Genomic DNA, 20,309 nt, shown 5'->3' with positions numbered 1-20,309 from the left:
GCCAAATGAATGAAGGTTTGGATCTTCCTTTAAAGTGGGCCCCACAACCTAGACTAATTATGTTTAGAGTTTTCTAAACTAGGGCTTGCGGCTAATTAAGTTTAATCCCGTTAAAGGTCTATTATTAGCAAGAGAGGTGGTATATGAGGAGACCTACCTTTAATTCCCTATTATTAATAAAGTAGTTGCTTAATAGGAGCAACACACATTAATCTAAGGCTAAGCCATAGATTCCATTAATTAATGCAAGCATCAGACGTGGTTAGATTGGAAGATCTCTCTAGCGATCGACGGACGGTGTTCAACCGGAGCAGCTTCAACTGACGGATCACACTCATCATTTGGCATCGCCCTATGATCATAATGGCCAGAGTTACAAGTCATTTTCGTGCTTAAGACTGAAGTTTAATCTAGCAGTTGGTATCTGACTATTCCATTGCAAATGCCATTCAATTATCTGTGTATGTTTGTAGTTCTTAGAAGACTTTTCAATTTGATGCTAGGCTTGTCTTGCCAATGAGATTATTAGGCTCTAGACTCTTCATCCAGGAGTTTGCCAGATGAACAGCCCGGATCTTATACTGTGTGTTAGGGAAGATTTAGATGGATTCATTTATAGGGAGAAGAGAGATTAGTATTTAATCGGAGAGATTATGCAATGCTCAAGAAAAAATGGCTTAAAATGGCTTCTTTGCCTAATCCAGAGCTCATAAATTCCGAATTGAAACCTGATTTTCTTTTGTTGGAGACGGCAAGAAATCCTTACTAATCTAGAAGCCTACACCTTCAAATTTCGTCAACCAACTTCTCCTCAAACACCATGTGTGTCCCACTTTATATTTTGATAAACTTCAAGGCTTTTCCATCATTTTCAATTGTGCTTTGCCCCTGGGATAAGTCCAAAAATCCCACCAGATGTCAATTCATCTTCTGAATTACCCCTGCATACCCGTCCAAGAGATCGCCGCTCCTTCTACCAAGTACCAACAACACTCTTCTCCCCTAAAGCACGAAATCCACCGTCTCTCCAACCAATAGATGTTCATCTGCACAGGTGTCTCCCCAAACCGATCGATTTTGCCACAGGTGTCACCTCACACTGCCAGCTCTCTCGGCCTCTATCTCCTTTTTTTCTCCTTCTATCTATACCCTCTGTTCTCCTTTCCATGCTCCTCCACCCTCTTCCACTGCTCTCTCCCTCAATCTCAACCATATTTTCTTCTGACCACCACCACCATCGTTGGACCCCTTGCCAAGCTTTTCCTGACTTCCTTCAAACCTAACACAATGAAAGGCCAGTAATGTTTTCCCCCAGCCTGATGAGTGTGATCGGCAAGCTGGATTTGAGATCAAGAGATTGGATCCAAATTCTTCAGACTAAAGAACCCCTTCCATCTTCTAATTCCTTGTTGTCTTCTTCTTCCATCCTTTTGCTTCCATATGGCATCCAGAGCTCAAGAGCATGAACCTACAGGTGGAGAGAGTACTTTTTCTTTTCTTTTTTTGGGAAAGCTACAGGTGGAGAGAGTATTTGCAGGGCGATCTTATGGTTGGAATCACCGTAGGCGCTTGTTCCGTATCTCTCTCTCTCTCTCTCTCTCTCTCTCTCTCTCTCTCTCTCTCTCTCTCTCTCTCTCTCTCTCTCTCTCTCTCTCTCTGTGTATTTATTCTTCACCGTCTTCTTTGATCAATTTTTGTCTTTGTTGATGGATATTCAAGAGAATTTCTGCATGGAGATCGGTGATTATTTCATTTGTGAACTATAATTCCTGGAAATGCTAAGAGATTTTTGCTTTCATTTGAGTATATTGCACTTTTATTACTTTCAGTGTATTTGGTTTCCCTTATATGCTACACTTTTCTTTTCTTGATTGAATTATATCTTTTTTATACACAGATTCTGGTTTCATTCATATCTTTATTTATTCTATATTTGAGTCATTGAGTCAAGTCGCAGTTGGTCCGGTGACATTGGTGTATCTCTTAGTCATTGTCTATTCTTCATATGAACTATACACAGAGCTTGCAATATTGCTAGGCTGCTAGCACAGATGGTCAGCGGTTTTTTAATGTATAATGGGTCTGTTGAGGTATGAAGCCAATTTTTTTATTTTCTTGTATTTTAATTGCTACAGGTGATCAACAATTTTGTAGATTAATTCTGAGAATGTGAGACCAAAAAGTTGATGATTTATGCACTACTAAGCAATAATTTGTCTATAAAAGGACTTGTTTATATTCTGCTTTAATTTTTTACAATGGCCAAAGTTAGTGGAAGCACTTTAAGCATTTCTCATAGCCCCTTAATTTTGCATGAGTATAATTAGACTATTTTTTATTTTTATTTTTTTTAAAATACCGGGTACTTGTTTATTGAACGAAATAGAACCTGAATCATAAGCACCCTATATAATTAGACTATTCTAGAAAAAAAAGAAATAAAAAAGGTGAATTAGTGACTTAAGAACTCTGACATGTATGTTAATGAAGTGTTGATTTTGTACTGCTAATTAATTGATGATTATTGACAAAGTGAAATCTAGAGCAGTGATTTCAGGATATCACCATCTGATTGATGACGTCGATAGGCCTAATGACAATACACGTGAGTGACCAATTTCATGTTCAGGTTGGTCTCATTGCTGCAACCAATCAAATGAGCAGAGAACGAACCACATCTCCCTTTACTATGATAAATGTTGATGAGAAATTGACAATGATAAAAGGAGAGAATTCCCTTCGCTCTGTTACTAATTTGTTGTTGTGTTAGGGGAAATGATATAGATTGTTGTCTCTCCTAAACCAATTTGTTGTTTTGTTGGGGGAGATGATATAGATTGTTGTCTCTCCTAAAAGCCAATGTAGGACATTCATAAGATAGAAAAGTTGGATTTCAGTCAGTGGCGGAGCCAGGATTTATACATAAGGGGGGCAGGTTATACATAAGGGGGGCTGCTTATACATAAGGCTGGGCCCATTTGAGTTGGGCCTATTAAGGAGTTTGGTCCAACTCAACAGGGGCAGCTGCCCACCTTATGCTACATGTAACTCCGCCCCTAATTTCAGTGATGGTTTGATTTATGCATGTGAGAAGCAAAACATTGATAAATACTTGTGTTTTATCTCTTCACAATGTCTCTTTGAAATTTTGAGCAGTTTTGGTCGTTGCCTGCATTTGCCGTTTTTGCTTAAAATCATTATCAATTTCTCCTCTATGTAAAATGTAAGATCAAATCAAATAAGGGTAGTTGATATGGTGAAAAAATGCCCTAACATATCTTTTTGGTGACTAACACACCAACATACCAATTTTTATGGTTGGAATTAAATAACTTTCATTTTTTTTTCATTTAATAAGTGATCTATTAGGACCTACTTTGCATCAATGTATGATCTAGATGGGTGCTGTGTAGAAACTTCTACACTGAAATTTTAGTTTTGGGGATTTTGTTTATAAATCTATGATTCACACATTTTTTCCAATGTGTACTTTTTATCGTTCATTAGTGAAAGAAAATTACATCTTGTTTTGTAAGTGATGTGGCTTCTTGCATAATGATATGTTTAGGTGTGATTTCAGCATAGGCTACCATGCATGACAGTGCTTAGGACACATGAGTGGCCAATAGAGCACATTTATTCCAGACATAATCATGCTTGGATTAATTTATTTTGGATTTGCAGTAATGAATTTCTTATATTTCTAGATCACCCAAGGCTATTTAACAAATCTGCCCACTTCCCCTAGGCCCCAGTAAACAACAGTTGTTGCATAACAACCCCCCTATTCTGCTCTTGTTGTGGATGATTCTGAAGATGATAGTTAGGAATTGCTTATCGTTAATTGATGATTTAAAAAGGTTGTCAAGAGTTTTTTTTTTCCTTAGAGATTTATAAAGATTATCAATGGAAGTTTTTTATTCTTACGATTAACTTCATATAAATGGTTTTATTTGTGAGGAAAGTGTTCCTGCGCAGCTGCGTAGGGAGCTCCCTGCGCTTAAGTGGCTTATAAAGCCACCGATTGGTCGCTTTTTGTGGACCCCGCAAAGGTGGACCCGCCATACGAACCAATCGTTTGTTCTTTTAAAGCCATTCCATCAACTGATTAGGTTTAGATTTTCTAATTAAATGTTTTATTCAGCTGTATGTCTTTTGAGTTTTGAATAAATATCAATGCAAGATCCATCCATTTTTTTGACACTTGGATCATCCATCTTTTGTTAATATTGGGTGGTAAATAGCAGTATGGCAGTCGATGTATGAGTAAATGCTCCCTAGAATAGGTTATATCGTATGGAAATTGTTTTTCCCTGTCTCCCTCTCTCTACGTGTGGGTTTTTTTTTTATGTACATCATAAACTCTTGGGCATGAACCATGAGGCACTACTCCTATCGATTTTTAAATTTTAATTTCTCAACTGAGCTATGAATTTTATACTATTTTACTTCATTTGTCCCGAATTGAAATGCTTCTCTCTTTTTCGCTCATATGTCTCTAAAAGCTAGAGTCGGTTGACTTGAATTGGCCGATTCTTGATTCAACTTTGTAACTTATCTATCATTTAGTTACATGGGTTTTTTTTTTTTTTTGTGTGGAAGAGGAACAATTTTGGTAGAATTCTTTTCAATCTTTTCCTTTACCGCACTTGATAGTGAAGGTGGAGTTCTCTCTGCTTAATAATAAAACAATGGGGCGAAAAGTGAGGAAAAACTTCAAAAAAAAGTTATTTTTTCACAGGGAAAACTTTACAATAATTTTCTATTTTTTTCATTGTTTCACTATATATGGAAAAATAACTTCAACCGGCGTGGTTCAATTTGTATTCTGAGAAACCCTTGATATCCCTTCAAATAAGCCATAACCAATTAACCATATCATTTCCCTCTAAATCATTGAAAGGAAAAAAAAATTACACAAAATCCGGCAAATAGAATTGAGAAGAGAGTTCTTATACGTTGTATGAATACTGACTTTACCTTATCTAAATGGGAAACAAAATTTCGAACCCTTTGTTTTGGTATGTCTTTATTTGTCTTGGAGACTGCATTTTCTAACAGATTATCTACTAATACACACACAGGCATGCTCAGATAGTAGTTGAATGTGACGAGGTGTGCAACTGCTTGAATGTTTAAAACAGTTCCTTGTATGAACTCCATGCAATAGAAGTTTCTTTTAGATTGCAATTACAATCACATTGACTACTGGACTTTGGTTTCACAAACATCTTTGTTTATGTGCAAATTGTTCAATTATTATTGGATTAGCTAACAAACATCCACATAGTGGTCTGTTTGAAATTTTCATGTTGTTGCTATAATTTTAATATATTTTCTGCTATGAAAAAATAAAATAATGTTACATAAATATGCTATTGCTCTATTCCCTATGCCAATTTTTCTGTTCATTTGATTCATTTCCTTCTCACGGAAAAAACCCACCATTCTCTGTTTTCTTATTTCTTTCAAATATTTTAATAGTAAATTTATGATTTAGATTTGTTCACTTTACTAATTTATTTGTCGAAATATTGACTTTTCTATTTTATTGTAGGTGTTCTTCTTTTTTAAATTGACTTGATGGAACTTGACGGAGATAGGTGTCTCCTTTTTTTTCCTGGTAATATATGCTCTTAATGGATTTTATTAGCAGTTCTGATCAATATTTGTTCGGTTTAAATTAAATGTATAATTTAGTTTTCTTAACCGGATAATTAGGTTTGGTGTAGGCTTGACTGATCATGTTGATTATCAAAGGACACACGTGCCTCTCTGAAATCGATCTACTGACATTTATATTCCTTTAGAATGTCATGAATAATAATACCAACATCTTATTTTAATCATTCAAGTAAAATTTTGATCTATTATAATTTTGCCTCTAAATATTAAGATAAAGTGTATTTTTTAGATTTCTTTATCTAAACCAAGAGAATGTGTTTTAAACAACCAAGCATGATCTTATGTTTCTTTCCTTTTTGTTAATTAAAGAGGGTACTCTATTTAGATTGTTTAGATTTTCTTCTTGGTTATTGTTGTGGTGTCAACAACAACAATAGATAAAAAAGAAGATATCATCAGACTTGGTTATTATTTTCGTATCATCAGAACCTTCTTGGTTATTGATTTGACTTTGACGATGCCCGAAAGATTTAAGGTGTTTGATGTTTTTTTTGTTTATTTTCGTATCATCAGAACCTTGTAGATATCTTCTTTATGCATAAGATGCATGTACATCTCACATCCAAAAGCTTGAAAGTTATGGTGTCTACCTTATTCTTCAAGAAAAAATACTGGCAACAAAAGTATAGGTGTGATTTGCTGAAGTTGTTTGATGATGTAGGCAATTTATCTGGCAGGATTTCCAACAGATGGGCCTCATACTGAAAATCGCGTCCAACTACTATGCTAATCCTCCTCAATTACAAGAGGAAGCAGAGCAGACGTCGACGGTTGATCTGCTTTGGGTTTAGTCGGTTTTGGAAATAGGAAATTGATTTGGTGACTTCTTTTGCGATTTCCAGCGGTAATGGATGATATATATATATATATAATATTGCCGCTTCTGGGCTTGATACAAGAAATATCTCATCTTTGTTGGATGCCTATTTTTATTTCTAGAATCTTTCATTTCTTTTTCCTTTTTTCCCCTCCTAGAGTATCCTTCTTGAAATAAAAAAGTTACGGGTAGGTCCTGAAGGTGCTGAGATTTTTTACTTACACTTTATTTTGAAGAGCATTTCCATGGAGCATTGAGGAGAACCCGGATTTTGGTACATGACTAAGGTTCCCTTCCTCTGCCTAAACATTATTCTATAATTTGTTAAACATTTCTTGGATGAAACTTCATGAAAAAAATTCTGACGAAAAGGTTTAAATGCAAATTGCTTTAATTTACACATGTTAGGTTTTGTTTCGTTTAATGATGATGTATTGAATAGAACTGTACTGTTGAGCTAAATTTTACTGTTGTGTTGTTTCCATCATTGGTACACTTAATTTTCATTAGATTCCGGGTAGAAAATTTTCTGTTTCCGAGCTTCTTTGTGCACCAGTTCAGAATGGACTTTCTATTGCAAGTTTCCCACTAATTATTATTTTCATTTTTTTATTGGCTATATTGAAAAGGATGCATAAGAAAAATTGAGCCATTTTCGATCCGGACTTGAGATGAAAGCTACCAGAGTCGTGATCTTTAAAAACCATATTAATGTTTTAATTTTAGAACGATTTGTATATTACAGTTTTGAGTATTATTTTGGCTGGGAATATCTGCTTGCTGATAGTTTTACCCATATCATATTTGTAGGCATTCCAGCAAGTAGCAAAGCATCTATATAATGCAAATGTCCAACCATCAACTTTGCTACCCAACCCAATTGGCATCTTTATGCTGCATTTGCATCTAATTTTCACAAGATTCCTGTCATTGCCAAGACCATGAAACTCTTTGAACAAAGTCCGATGGATGACTTTACTTGTTCCTACTTCCTAGAGCTCTTGAAGAACTACAACTGCTTGTTTGTGGATATTCATCATGGGTTATTGAGACAACTTGCTTGAAGCTGGTTTGAAATTTGAAAAGCAGGTTGTGTGTGCTTTTTTATTAATTTATGAGAACTAATAATAGTTGCTATGTGCAGGATAAGTTCTTCTAGCTGAGTGTGTACAACAAATTGCAATTTGTTTTTTTAGCAGTTTGGCTTAATATGTATTTCTTGGATCTCATGTTTTATTAGACTAATGGCTATGTAAAAATATATGTGATGTACCCAGATGATTATGAGCAGTATATTGGTTTGTTTCTTTAGCAGTTTGACTTGAATACATATTTCTTGTTTCTCATGTTTTGCATGTAAAAATAGTATATCTCACATTTTAAGCTTCTACGCAGACTAACGGAAGAATTGCGTTACTCTTTGGTGGTGGTGTCATTCCAGTTCTCTGTTGTAGTGAAAGTGCTTGTGATCCGTTTTGATGTCCCAACATGGTACCTACTATATGATTAGAGACAAAAACTATTGATGATTATAGGTTTCTATTGGAATATGAATTAATAATTGTATTCTCTCTTTATTAGTGTCCTCTAATTTGGATTATGACCTTTTTAAGGTCACAGAGATTGCTGGAGGACCGTGCAATTGGAACTGAGAACAACAAGATTGCATTGCACTTTGACTAGGTTTTATAGCCTAATTTGTGATTGTTGCAACCACATCTTATAAATGTAGTCATCACCTAAAATGTTTACATACCTACCCGTGGAGGAAGATGGAAGCTTTTAGTTGTAAAATAAACATGTATTTTGTTGTTATATGTTGTTAACATACTGTAGTTCTGTTGCACGTGCACTCTTACTAGTTATATTAAAAGCGTAGGGGAAAACCTCCAAAACAAAAATGGTTAAAATTACAAAAGAGAAAGGAGAAATAAAAATATGAAGTCAGAAGAAAGGTCAAGGAGGAAGATGGTCAAGAACCTCCAAGATCAAGAACTACCCTTTTTTTGGTAGTTAAAATGAGATTAGGGGTGTAACTCGGGTCAGGTTGAACCCGTAAAAAAAAAGAGTCGGATCGAGTTGGGAGTGATTGAACCTCATCGGCTTGTAAAAAGGGTTCCTCGAGTTGGGTGGGGTCAAACTCGGGTTCGATCCCAGCTAGACGTGCAACTAGGGTTGGAACTCGGGTTGGGTCGGGTTCTGATACCTTACCAACTTCTCCAAAAGCTTAAGCTGTTGGAAAAAGGCATTATTTATCTATTATACTTTAACACTCCCCAGCACATATGGCCCACTTAGCAAACACGTGGCACATGTGGTCCCACTTTGGGCCGACCATCACATGTTGATTTTTGCTTTCTAGGAGGTTTGAACTCGAGACCTTTGGCTCTGATACAATGTTAACTTACCAACAATGGATGCCTAATCAAATATACACAATAATGATTGTAACTCCCACATACCATGTTAACTTTCCAACTTCTCCAAAAGCTTAAGCTGTTAGAGAAAGGCATTAATTATCTTTTATACTTTAACAGATTCGGGCTGAGTAGATGGTTCCCCCGGTTGGCTTCAAGCTGGCATCAACCCAACCTAACCTGAGTTGCACTCCTAGCTGGGATCGAACCTCCTACCCTGTTTTTGGTAGTTAAGCTGGGACTGAACCTCCTAACTCTAGGTTGAAGAACAAAGCCTTGTCCATTGAGCTAGAGGCTCAAGTGCTGGCCCAGACCACCCATTTCTTCAAAGCCCCTTTTGAGGGGTTAAAAAGTCTTTCTTTCAAGTGAAGCAGAGTGGCTTTAGATGATTCTTATCTGCCCGTCCATTGAGAATGATAAGTTTCATTCATTGAGATTGAGCGAGAATGATAAGCGTTGCCGAAGTCCCTAATGACACCAGTCGTCAATTTTGGGTTAAGTATTCTATAATTCACATGAATATATGCAAAATTTCACAGAAAGCCATTTCGCAGTCCCTCTTTTTATAGAGGGAAGAGCCATCTCATAGTCGAATATGTCTAAAATTTCATTTAATTCATGTGGAGTTGCACTTTCTCTTGAAGAAAAGGGGGTGCAAAATATTTACCAAAACTTACTTAAAATTTACATGATAGTAAAACCCACTTTTGCAGCCATCAAAATCCAATGGGTTGTCCTAGATTCAAATGAAGAGCACTAATTTACGAAAACTCCCCATCATTCATCCTGTTTCTCTACAAGTTGAAAAGAATAATATAAACAACAGAAAAAGCAGTACATGGTATTTACAGAGCAAAAATGGCAACTACAGAAAGGGCTAAAAGAAGAAAAATAATCACAATGTAGGATTAGTGAAATCTATATGAACAAAAAAGGTCATAATCACCTGAATAACCCCTTCCCAGCAATTAGAGGTTCCTGTAAAATGAATTTATGATCATTCAAGAAGCGTAAATCCTGATGGAAGTCCGGATTGTTTGCCTACAAACAGGGCACTTTGGATTTGAATCGCGCTCTACTGACATGGCACAGGTTGCACAGCAAACAAGGTGCCCACAGGGAACGAAAGCAGACCGCCTTCGTCTCATTAGACAGATGACACATAATTCACCGTCTGGGGCGTCGCCAGACTCATTGTCGGCGCTATTTTCAACAGTAGCTTCATCCCTCTGTTCTCGAATGCGCTGCCTCTGGTGTCTCCACTCTTTCCACCTACACCAGTTCCTGCATTCCCAACCAATGTTGTGATTCAAAGCATGATTCTAGTAACCCAAATAAAGCTACATACTGTCACTGTGATTGAATCTGAAAATCCATGATGCCAACTATTTATCCCTTCTTTATATATATTTAGAGAGAGAGAGAGAGAGAGAGAGAGAGAGAATGAATTATTGAAATTCTAAATGCCCATTAACACATGCTTGATATGAGATTCAGCAACCTAAAGAAGCAGGAAAAATAATGCCCATCAGGTTAAAGTAATGTCAAAATGCTCAAAACATGGTTGATCAGTGAATCCACTGGTTGTTATTGGATGAGGAACATGAGAATATCAGCCAAAGTAATGTAAAAATACTCAAAACATAGTTGACCAGCGAACCCATTTCTTACCAAGACTATTTGTAACTCAAATTGATTCTGTACAGCTGCTAAACAACTCATAGTTTTATCATTTTCAAATCTAGGAAGTTCAAGTTCAATAAACACAATAGCTTAAAAAGTTAATCTCTATATTTATTAACTATAAGATAATTCAATATTATAAATGTTTCTTAGGCAGTCTCACTTGCCGATTTTTTTGAAAACCGGCACTTCCTGCCTCCACTTCATGCAACCAAGGAACCACATAGAAACAATATTTCATGCAAACCAGAGATCCGGATGGAAAAAATACTGATGTGCCAGCATGGTTTAAATTTCAGATCTAAACTGCCACAAAAGGAAATGTTGGGTCCTGTTTGCTTTTCTACATCTTATAGTACAATTGGTGATTGTATAGATAAAGATGGTAAACAAGGCTTACTCTATCAAGTGACTGCCTCTCACACTTGTAATTAACCTATGCGAGTGAGCTTGGATCATTTCACAACTTCAATGGTGCAACTATTACACAGACTACTAATTACTCATCGATTTGGTGTGATCCTATTTAGTCTTCTAACTCAATATCATTAACACAAGCAGTCATATTCCACAGTGGGAATTACAATACAATACCTTGTGATAGCATACCCCAATATACCAAATGACAATGTGCCGAGAAAAATTCCACTCCATAGCAAAATCTTAGTCCTGAAGGCAAGATTTCCAACCATTTGATCCTTTGTCATATCAGACCTGCATAATGATCATCAGACCTCCCATTAATCCCCAGAAAGCATTATGACTTTCAACAAAAGAAAGGCACAGCAGAAAGCAAGAGAAAAAGTAATGAAAAGCAACTCTTTCAACTGGAAGTAGATGCCTCGATCATTTAGCCTATGCTAGAGTACCATGAATAAGCCTGATGGAAATATTATAGCATGACAAATAAACTTATGGACAAAAATAGCTCGCATAAGTATGGAGGATAATATGTAGCACTTCTCAGAATTCTTTAGAAAGATGGGAGATATACAGTCTGTTTATGAAGTAGCCCTCTCATTTATTTATTTATTTTTTATTTGAATGATATGAAGTAGCCCTCTCATATCCATCAATAAGGTAATTCTGTATTTCTTATTTTGAATGGTTTCAAGAAGCTAATCTCAGTGGATCATTAAGCTAGCATGTAGTTTTATGTAATGATGTTGTAAAGGGTCCACTCAAAAACACAAACAAGAGTATATGTTGGGCATTAAATAATTTACTGGGACTTGATTGCATTGAGTCGGTAATGTTTTCTTATCATTTTTCATCTGTAAAAACAAACTACGAGATTATGTTTAGTCAAGGGATGAAAAGAACTTACAAGAAATAGGGAAGGTCCTTGCAGGACTTTATCTCAGGAACTCCATCTTGAGACCTGCAAATGCCGACCGCGGTGATTTCCTTTCCAAGTGGAAGGATTTTTTCTTCATCCAACAGACCAACCTGTCAAAACAAAAGAATTACATAATCAAAAGAACAGTAACAAAATGAACATGTGAGGAAAGCCAAGAATGCAGGTTGGAAAAAAAAACAAAAAATGAAGAAGAATTACTAAGCTAACTCTTTTCTTTGTACTTCCATCAGCCGACGAAATACATAATTCCAGGCCAAGAACTTACTGGATACTCATGGCCAAACATAGCCTGGAGGAATGTGTATGGAGAAGCCTGAACAGGACGCAACTGATGATAAACTGTGGTAAGAGGTATAGGATGGACCGAGTCACTCAAGTTAACAACAACATAACCAGACCGTGGCCAATAACCACCTTCGATGAGAATAAATGGAACCTAAAAAGAATCATAAAAAATCAGAATCACATTTTTTATGCACAAAAATAGTCACCAAATCAACAGAAAGGGGGTACATGGTTCCTTTCAAGAAGCGTAGCATGTCCTTGAAGGTCAAGAAACATAAGATAGAACATTAGGCACTACATTGTGACAAAAAGATTTCCTTGTATAGGAGTTTATTTCCTCGTTTACATGAAAAATCTTCAGCAGCATTTGACTCTGAACATATTCAATAAGAGCTCCAAATCAACTCAACATCTATACAAGAAAAAAGAGGATCCCAATAAATAATGATAGAACTGTTCCATTTAGGATTCTCCGTCGTATGAGAAATTAATTAAAATGAACAAAAGGAAACGAAAAGGAAAAGGCCATTGGAATCAATGACCAGATTTGGGACATTCGTATCAAAACTCAAACTAGCATGAAGAGAGAAATAGAAGCAACTTCCTGCACCCACGAAATTGAGAAAGTGGGAGAAAGCATACTCCATGACTTGTCTACCATTACTTTTATAATAGCACTTGAGACAATTACAACAAGAAGGCAGTAAGAGAATAACAAATTTATATTCCCATCCACCAAGAATCATATTAGATACCTGATCAGAAGCAGAATTTACTACCCTGTGAATATAGAGGTAATTAGAATTTACCGTTCGCAATGAGGAAGATTCTTGTTCTTTCCAGGATCTTGCAAATAGGCTGTGCAAATCATAAGTCCACCTAAATAGGCCCCTCCATTCATTATATAAATACTTCAAAAAAAAAAACACACAAATTATCAAAAACATTCAGCATTTGTCAAAACTTCCTACAAATATATTATGAACATAAAGGAGCTCATAAATTTATAAAGCAAAGGCCTGTGTAGAGAAAGGGAAATTATCAAACAAATTCAGCATTTTCTTTTTAAAATGATGGCTTTAATTAAAGAGAAAATACCGAGGAGGTTGTGAGAACAAGAGAAAGGGAAACACATAAAATACAGAGGTTGGGAAATGGATCCCTTAATCGAAGGTGTAGCCCTACCACTACGGATGCAGTGAATAATATGGAAACTTAAATTTGTGCACAATAACTGGGGCTGCATCGATGAAATCCAAGATAGAATTGGAGGTGCATCGATGTCATTCAACCATATCGGGAAGTCAGCTAATAGCGAGGTGGACAGATTAGCAGGAGAGGGAGTTGCCAGGGAGAGTGTCGAACTCCTCGATTTCCTTTCCCCCTAGCCTGTCTTTTATTATTCATTTAGGGGCCGTTTGGATACGCGGATTTTAGAATCCGGGATTTCTTCAAAATTGTAGCTAAGAGACAAGAGAAGAAGCGGACCATCAGTCGTTTTTGACTTCTCGCCTTTCTTTCCGTCAGCAAGAGAGTAGCAGATCTTCCCATATTTCCAGGTTTTAGAAATCTCAGGATGCAGGAGAGATTTTTAAAACCTGAATTTCTCACTTAAAATCCAAGAAACACTGCCAGGACAGCATACAGCAGCTTGAACATGAACCCTCTTTTACACTGTTTTCAAACTAAAAACCTGGATTCTAAAATCGGCGTATCCAAACGGCCCCTTATTGTTCCTTTGTTTTGAGTTTTCCTATGGCGTTTGTACTGTTAGGGACCTTCTCGGTCTCTATTTGCATTAATGAAATCTCGTTACCATTTAAAAAAAAATTGTGCACAATAACTTGTGGGGATTTAAATGCATAGGTGCAACCAATAAGAAACAAGAAACTAAAGTCTTTGCACGAGACTGATACAAAGGAATTGCTTCTCCTCTTAAGAAAGGGATAAGTTAAAAGGAAAATAAAATTAGGGCAAACAAATAAAAACTAGGTCTTTGCTTTACTCAGATAAAACTAGGGCAAACAAATAAAAACTAAAAATATAAGAAAGGGATAAGTTAAAAGGAAAATAAAAATACCGCCTGTGTTTGCTGAACCACAACGGCTCTATCGCCAGATGAAGGAGATACGAGAACGTCGTCTTTTAGGCTCATCCAATTTCCATTGACGGAGGATTTTGACTGGACCTGACCACGAACCACGACTAGTTTTCCATCGGAGGAATCATCATCATCGGAGGAGGAAGAATCGTGGAGGAGAGTGGTGAGATCGGAAACTCGGACGGTGGGGGCATTACGGATTTTGGAGAGGGCAGAAGAGGAAAATCGGAATCTGAGCCAGGTTCGTACGGCTAACACCGCTATGGCTATGCCCAGGAAGGCTCCGTCGCAGGCCACTGCCGCCTGTGCTAGAGCCGCTGCCGCCGCCTGGTCGCGTGACGACATCTCTCTCTCTCTCACTCTCTCTCTCTCTCTGGTCGGGGACTGTTCTTCAAAAGGGGTGATGATTTTATATTGAATTATTGTTCTTCAAGGGTTGAGATCGTGCATAAGGGATGAGACCCTGAGAAATGGTTAGAGTCGGTAGTGGGATCCACCGCATGAATTACTTCAGCAACGACTAGGGCCCAGTTTAGATTGCAAGAAAAATATTTCTGACTGAAATATTTTTCTTGGAAATATTTTTCTTTCTATATTTTAGAGGGGAATGATTTGATTGTGGACCCTGTGGTTAAAGGGCTACTAGCAAAACGCGATTTGGTTGGGAAGATAAAAGACGAAATCAGCCAAATTTATGACAAGGTAGTGACCAGTGAGCTCGAATTGATCAAATCGTGGGACAGGTTCTACCTTCATGTTTATTTTCCAAGGGCTACTAGCAAAAAACAAGTGTTTTAGAAGGTCCCTCTAAGTAAAAATTGAGCATGGTATCAGCACAACCATACCTTGATAATTGCACAGATGCAGCTTGTCTTTTTATTTTTAAATGATTTGTTAACAGCTTTTTGGGATCTGTAATAAGCCTTGACTGCTCTTTAAATAATAAAAGACAAGATGAGTTAGTGCAATGATCAAACCATGATTGTGCTGATATCATCTGCCAAAAAAAATTAGGTGTACTTTTAGAAAGATTTTTCCTTTTCTAACTTCTCATAAAATTCCTGCCATCTAGCTTACTAATAGGGCAACAAATAAGGGACAACATTCTCTAGCTTCTAGTGCCTTTAGATCCCCTCAAGTGTCGCATATGAGATGAGGATGGTTTGTTTTTCCTTAGATTTTTGTGGTAAGACCCCCTTGTTTGCTGCTCATTCCTCCCTTGCCTTGTGTAGAACTACAGACTACAGTGGACCCCGTAATGAGGGAATAGGTAGGCTGTGGGAGAGCTATCACAAGGGAAATTCTCTTACATGCAGGTGAGGTGTCCAAGCAGAAATTGACTTTCATGACTGCTGGTATAGTGGTATTGGCAATTTTTAGGTACCCAGACAAGTGTGTTAAATCAGGACCATTGATCTTTCAGAACATAATGAGGTAGCCGAGCTCCTCCCGAACTCACAACTCATGAGCAGGATATAAAAATATTGTGTCCATTTTTAAGTGGAAAAATGGACGTAGAATTTGTTTTACGCCCAGAAAGAAAGCCAAAGGGAAAACTGGTCTTCTACATGATGAGGAGACGAGATGTGGGAGTCTTCTACAAGATCAACAGTCTTTATTTCACATACATGTCCTGATGGAAGAGCTTAGAATTGATCATCACCATTGATCTATACGTTATTGTCTTCCTAGTTCTCTTTTAAAATGCTACATCTTGTGGACCACTACAACAAAAATCAATCACCATGAACAATAGCATGAGTCAAATGTATTGTGATTGGATCATTGATCAAATGGGGCCCAGTATATCTTGACCCACATTAGCTTTATTGACGGAGGCTTCATGCATCAAGTGGCTACGATCATCTGATCAGCAAGATTGATCAATGGATGGGACCCATCACCAAGAAACCCCCTGTCCTACCCAAACTGAAACCATTGGGAATCAAGCTTAGGCCATAACATTAGAAAGGATCACCGCAAAAATTTTCATGTGTGCAATAACAAAAAATTTGGGTCAAATCTGGAACAATGAGCAGGCAATTCTATCCACACTGAATGACAAAATTTAAAGACCATCACAGGTTCTAAACCCAATCCAATGCCCTAGAGCAGGCCAAAAACTAGACAAAAATTTTCCCCACGAAAAAAATTACCATGAAAAATGCTAAATATGGTTTGCTGTGGATTGGCGTGTTAGGAAATAATCCTAACGGTGGATATGGCTGTTGCAAGATCGACGGTCAAGATCATTTGGTGTGAAAAGGTATAAACGTTTGAAAAAAAAAAAAGACGTTTGGGGAGAGGGATCGGCGCGATGAGGAGTGACACCTCTTCCCACAAAAGCTTATAAAAAGGAACTCTTGGGTCCTATTTGCTCAAAACAAATTCGTTTCAATCTTTGAGAATCCACGCTTGAAGAGAAAGAAATCGGTCCTCATCACCAACTATTGTGTGGCGAAGAGAAACTGCGAGAGAAAGAAAAACACGATTCATGGCTTCCGGTATGACTTTTTCTCATTTCAATTCAATCCCTATTGTTCTGTGATTTTCTCAATGTTGAATCGCCAAGATCTGTTGCTAGTGTTCATATTGTATCGAACAATATCATGTCGTATCAGAGCCACGGTTCTAGAGAGAAAACGGCAAGAAATTTTTTTTTTTTTTTTGGGATTTTTTGATATCGCCGGAAAACGGCGTGCTGCCGGAAAACGGTTGCTCCGACCGGTGATTTTCCGGTATGGATGTGAAGTTCGTCGAGAGACGAGTCCAATGCAACAAACGGTGCCTAAATCCGATGTCAAACGAACCCAGAAAATGAAATCGAAATTTGTTGTTTTTTTTTTCGAATTTTTCTGGAATTTATTACTGTTGTTGGAGAAGACGATGAACAGTGATGGGCCGGGGCAGGCCCGTTAAGGATCCGTGATTTTAAGAAAGGCCCAGTTGACCGATAAGGCCCACAAAACCCGTCTGGGCCCACCAGACCCAACCAGAACCGACCCAGACCCGTCCAATCACCATTTTAGGCCTAGTTTGGCCATTTTTGGAGTTTTTTGGCCCGTATAAGATTGCTTCTAGGGATTTTGGACCCCTCTGAACCCAATTTTGAGGTCCGTTTTTGCATTTGAGACCCGGTTTTCAAAGTTACAGTATAATTTTCAAAACTTTGGATTTTTTTAAAGTTTGGTTTTAAGTCAAATATTTGGTGATTCTATATAACCATCTATGGGACCAACATTTTGACTTGAAAAAACATTGGTTTTGTCAAATATAAAACCTTGTCTTTTGGTTAATAAATTGGTTGTGTATATCTTTCAAAATCCTTATGCATTGATTTTGATATATTATCAAATTTGATTCCGTCTGGGAAACGGAATCGCTTAGGGTTAGTGGTTTAAAGAAACAACAGTGTCGCATATAGTGACACATTATGAACTACAAAACCGCTTTAAGTTGCGTCTATTTGTCCAAGAGCAACACTCAGCCCAACGGATGATTGTTGCTTTGCACAAATAGGCGGTGTGAGAGGGCTAGGCCTGGATAACTTGGTTTGGGGTTGCGCTTCTGCCCAACGGTGATGTGTACCTTAAGTATAGAGTTATTTGGCCCTAGTTAGTCTCATGGCGTGGCACGGCCCAACGGACGACCCATGATGATACGCTGGTGTCTCCCTAGAATCACATTTATGTGTTTCTGCGATTCTAGGCAATCCAACTGACTTCCCTAAAGATAAATTGACTTAAAAATGGAACCAATTGTGTATCGTGGCATGGCCCAACGGACATCCCACGGTAACACACCGAGTGTTCCATCAAGAACACACTTATGTATTTTGTATTTCTGTTTACTTTAGTCATTTATTTTAAAGTTGGATTACATTAAATCGTGGATTTTACTGAATAAACTTCTTTTGTGGATTTAAATGGTGTCTTAGATAGTGAGCAAAATTGTACCTGTCTGTCTTTTTCGTCTACAGCATTGAACCCTAGTTCTATCTCTAGTTATTTGTCTGGGATCGAAGTTTTGAGTGGGACTAATTTCGAAAAATGGAAGGATCATATTCACATAGTCTTAGGGTGTTTGGACCTAGATTGTGCACTTAGGAATGACAAACCTGAAGTGCCTTCTAATGAAAGTACTGCTGCGGATTTAGCTACCTATGAAAAATAGGAACGATCTCTACCTCTATCCGAGGAGGCATTCCCGACTCAGAGGAAAATGAGGAATTTACTGCTAGCGAGTACCTACAGGCAGTAGAGGATCAGTTTAAGGGATCGTCTAAGGCTCTTGCCAGTACACTGATGATGAAGATGATCACTATGAAGTACAATGGTAGTAGTGGTGTGAGAGAGCACATTATGCGAATGAATGACATGGCCTCCCAGCTAAAGAAAATGAACATGGAGATCTATGAGGGTTTCCTTGTTCATTTCATGATGACATCTCTTCCTGCGCAGTTTACTCCATTTAAAATTAATTACAATACGCAGAAAGAGAAGTGGGAAATGAGTGAACTCATAGCCATGTGTGTTCAAGAAGAAGAAAGGTTGAAGACCGAGCAACCTGAAAGTGCTCATTACATCACAGAGGGAACATCGAAGGGTCACTTCAAGAAGAAAACCAAAAGAAAGGGCTTTGGGAAAGGCAAGAAGAAGGTAGCAAGTGGTTCGGCTCAGCAGGGCTTAACCGGTGGGATGAAAAGTCGCATTAGATGCCATTTCTGTAAGAAACTTGGTCACATAAAAAAAGAGTACTCCAAGTATGAAGAGTGGCTGCATAAGAAAGGTAATAATTCAGTTTTTGTTTGTCATGAATCTTTCCTTGTAGATGCTCCTAGAAATACCTGGTGGATAGAAACAGGCTCAACTATTCACATTTCGAATTCCTTGCAGGAATTTCAAGAGAGACGGAGACTCAAGAAAGGGGAGCGAACCATTAAGATGGGAAATGGAGTAGAAGCAGACGTCAAGGCTATTAGCACTTTTCGTCTTGTATTAGATAGTGGCTTCATTATGTATTTGGAAGACACATTTTATGTACCTGCCATGAGCAGAAACCTTATATCTGTATGCAAACTTGATTCTTTTGGATTTGAATTTAAGTTTGGGAATAAAGGTTTTACATTACTCCATGATTCCAATGTTGTTGGTTCTGGTCCTCTTGTGGGCAATCTATATATGATTTATTTAGATAGCTCGTTTGCACATTCTCTGTTATTCATGCATGTGAATGAGGAAATCAGTTACCGTGGCAATAAACAGGGTCGAGTTGATGAAAACTCTTCCAGTTTGTGGCATAAGCGTTTAGGCCACATTTTCATTAGTCGTATGGAAAGACTGGTAAAGGATGGAGTTCTTCCTCCTCTTGACTTTTCTGATTTCGGGATTTGTAGGCAGTGTCTTAAGGGTAAACAAACCAAAACTAGTAAGAAAGGCGCCACTAGGAGTACCGGCCTGTTAGAAGTTATTCACACTGATATTTGTGGGCCATTTCCTAATCCTGCCCTAAGTGGCGAGAGATATTTCATTACCTTTATCGATACTTTTCTCGTTTTAGCTACGTCTATCTCATCAAAGAAAAGTCGGAAACATTGGATACCTTTAAGATCTATAAGGCTGAGATTGAGTTACAACTTGACCGGAAGATTAAGGTTGTGAGGTCCGATAGAGGTGGGGAATACTATGGCAGATATTCCGATACGGGCCGCAGTCCAGGTGCGTTCGCACTTTACCTACAGGAGAACGGTATTGTCGCTCAGTACACGATGCCAGGTACACCTGAGCAAAATGGTGTTGCTGAGAGACGAAACCGTACTCTTATGGATATGGTGAGAAGCATGATTTGCAATTCACCATTGCCTGAGTCCTTGTGGGGAGAAGCATTGAAAACAGCCGTTCATATCCTAAACCGTGTACCGAGGAAAGCTGTGGCTAAGACCCCTTATGAGTTATGGGCCAG

General features: G+C 37.8%; 1 protein-coding gene and 1 long non-coding RNA gene across 4 annotated transcripts; one reads left to right on the top strand and one right to left on the bottom strand.

Moving 5' to 3' along the window:
• Nucleotides 1-859: 859 nt before the first annotated feature.
• LOC143880870 (uncharacterized) lies at nt 860-7,848 on the top strand. 3 transcript variants are annotated; one of them, XR_013251805.1, is made up of 3 exons: nt 860-1,576; nt 5,558-5,623; nt 7,313-7,848. It is a non-coding gene; the product is annotated as an uncharacterized LOC143880870 (long non-coding RNA). The 3 variants fall into 3 exon arrangements; XR_013251804.1 differs by lacking the exon at nt 860-1,576 and having other exon boundaries at nt 4,673-5,623; XR_013251803.1 differs by lacking the exons at nt 860-1,576; nt 5,558-5,623 and adding an exon at nt 6,551-6,789.
• Nucleotides 7,849-9,679: 1,831 nt separating this feature from the next.
• SPL2 (E3 Ubiquitin ligase family protein) lies at nt 9,680-14,749 on the bottom strand. Its single transcript, XM_077384833.1, has 6 exons — nt 14,328-14,749; nt 13,057-13,158; nt 12,228-12,398; nt 11,930-12,051; nt 11,197-11,316; nt 9,680-10,203 (listed from the first exon to the last, which is right to left on the bottom strand). The coding sequence occupies exons 1-6, from the start codon at nt 14,691-14,693 to the stop codon at nt 9,921-9,923; spliced, it is 1,164 nt and encodes a 387-aa protein (XP_077240948.1). The 5' UTR covers nt 14,694-14,749; the 3' UTR covers nt 9,680-9,920.
• Nucleotides 14,750-20,309: the final 5,560 nt, after the last annotated feature.

The sequence above is a fragment of the Tasmannia lanceolata genome, unplaced genomic scaffold (assembly GCF_043159265.1).
Source record: "Tasmannia lanceolata isolate RefF3 unplaced genomic scaffold, GAP_Taslan_0.1 ptg000007l, whole genome shotgun sequence".
In the NCBI taxonomy this organism is placed as follows: domain Eukaryota; kingdom Viridiplantae; phylum Streptophyta; class Magnoliopsida; order Canellales; family Winteraceae; genus Tasmannia; species Tasmannia lanceolata.
The sequence above is the reverse complement of the archived record's forward strand: the minus strand, read 5'-3'. Positions and strand labels throughout refer to the sequence as shown.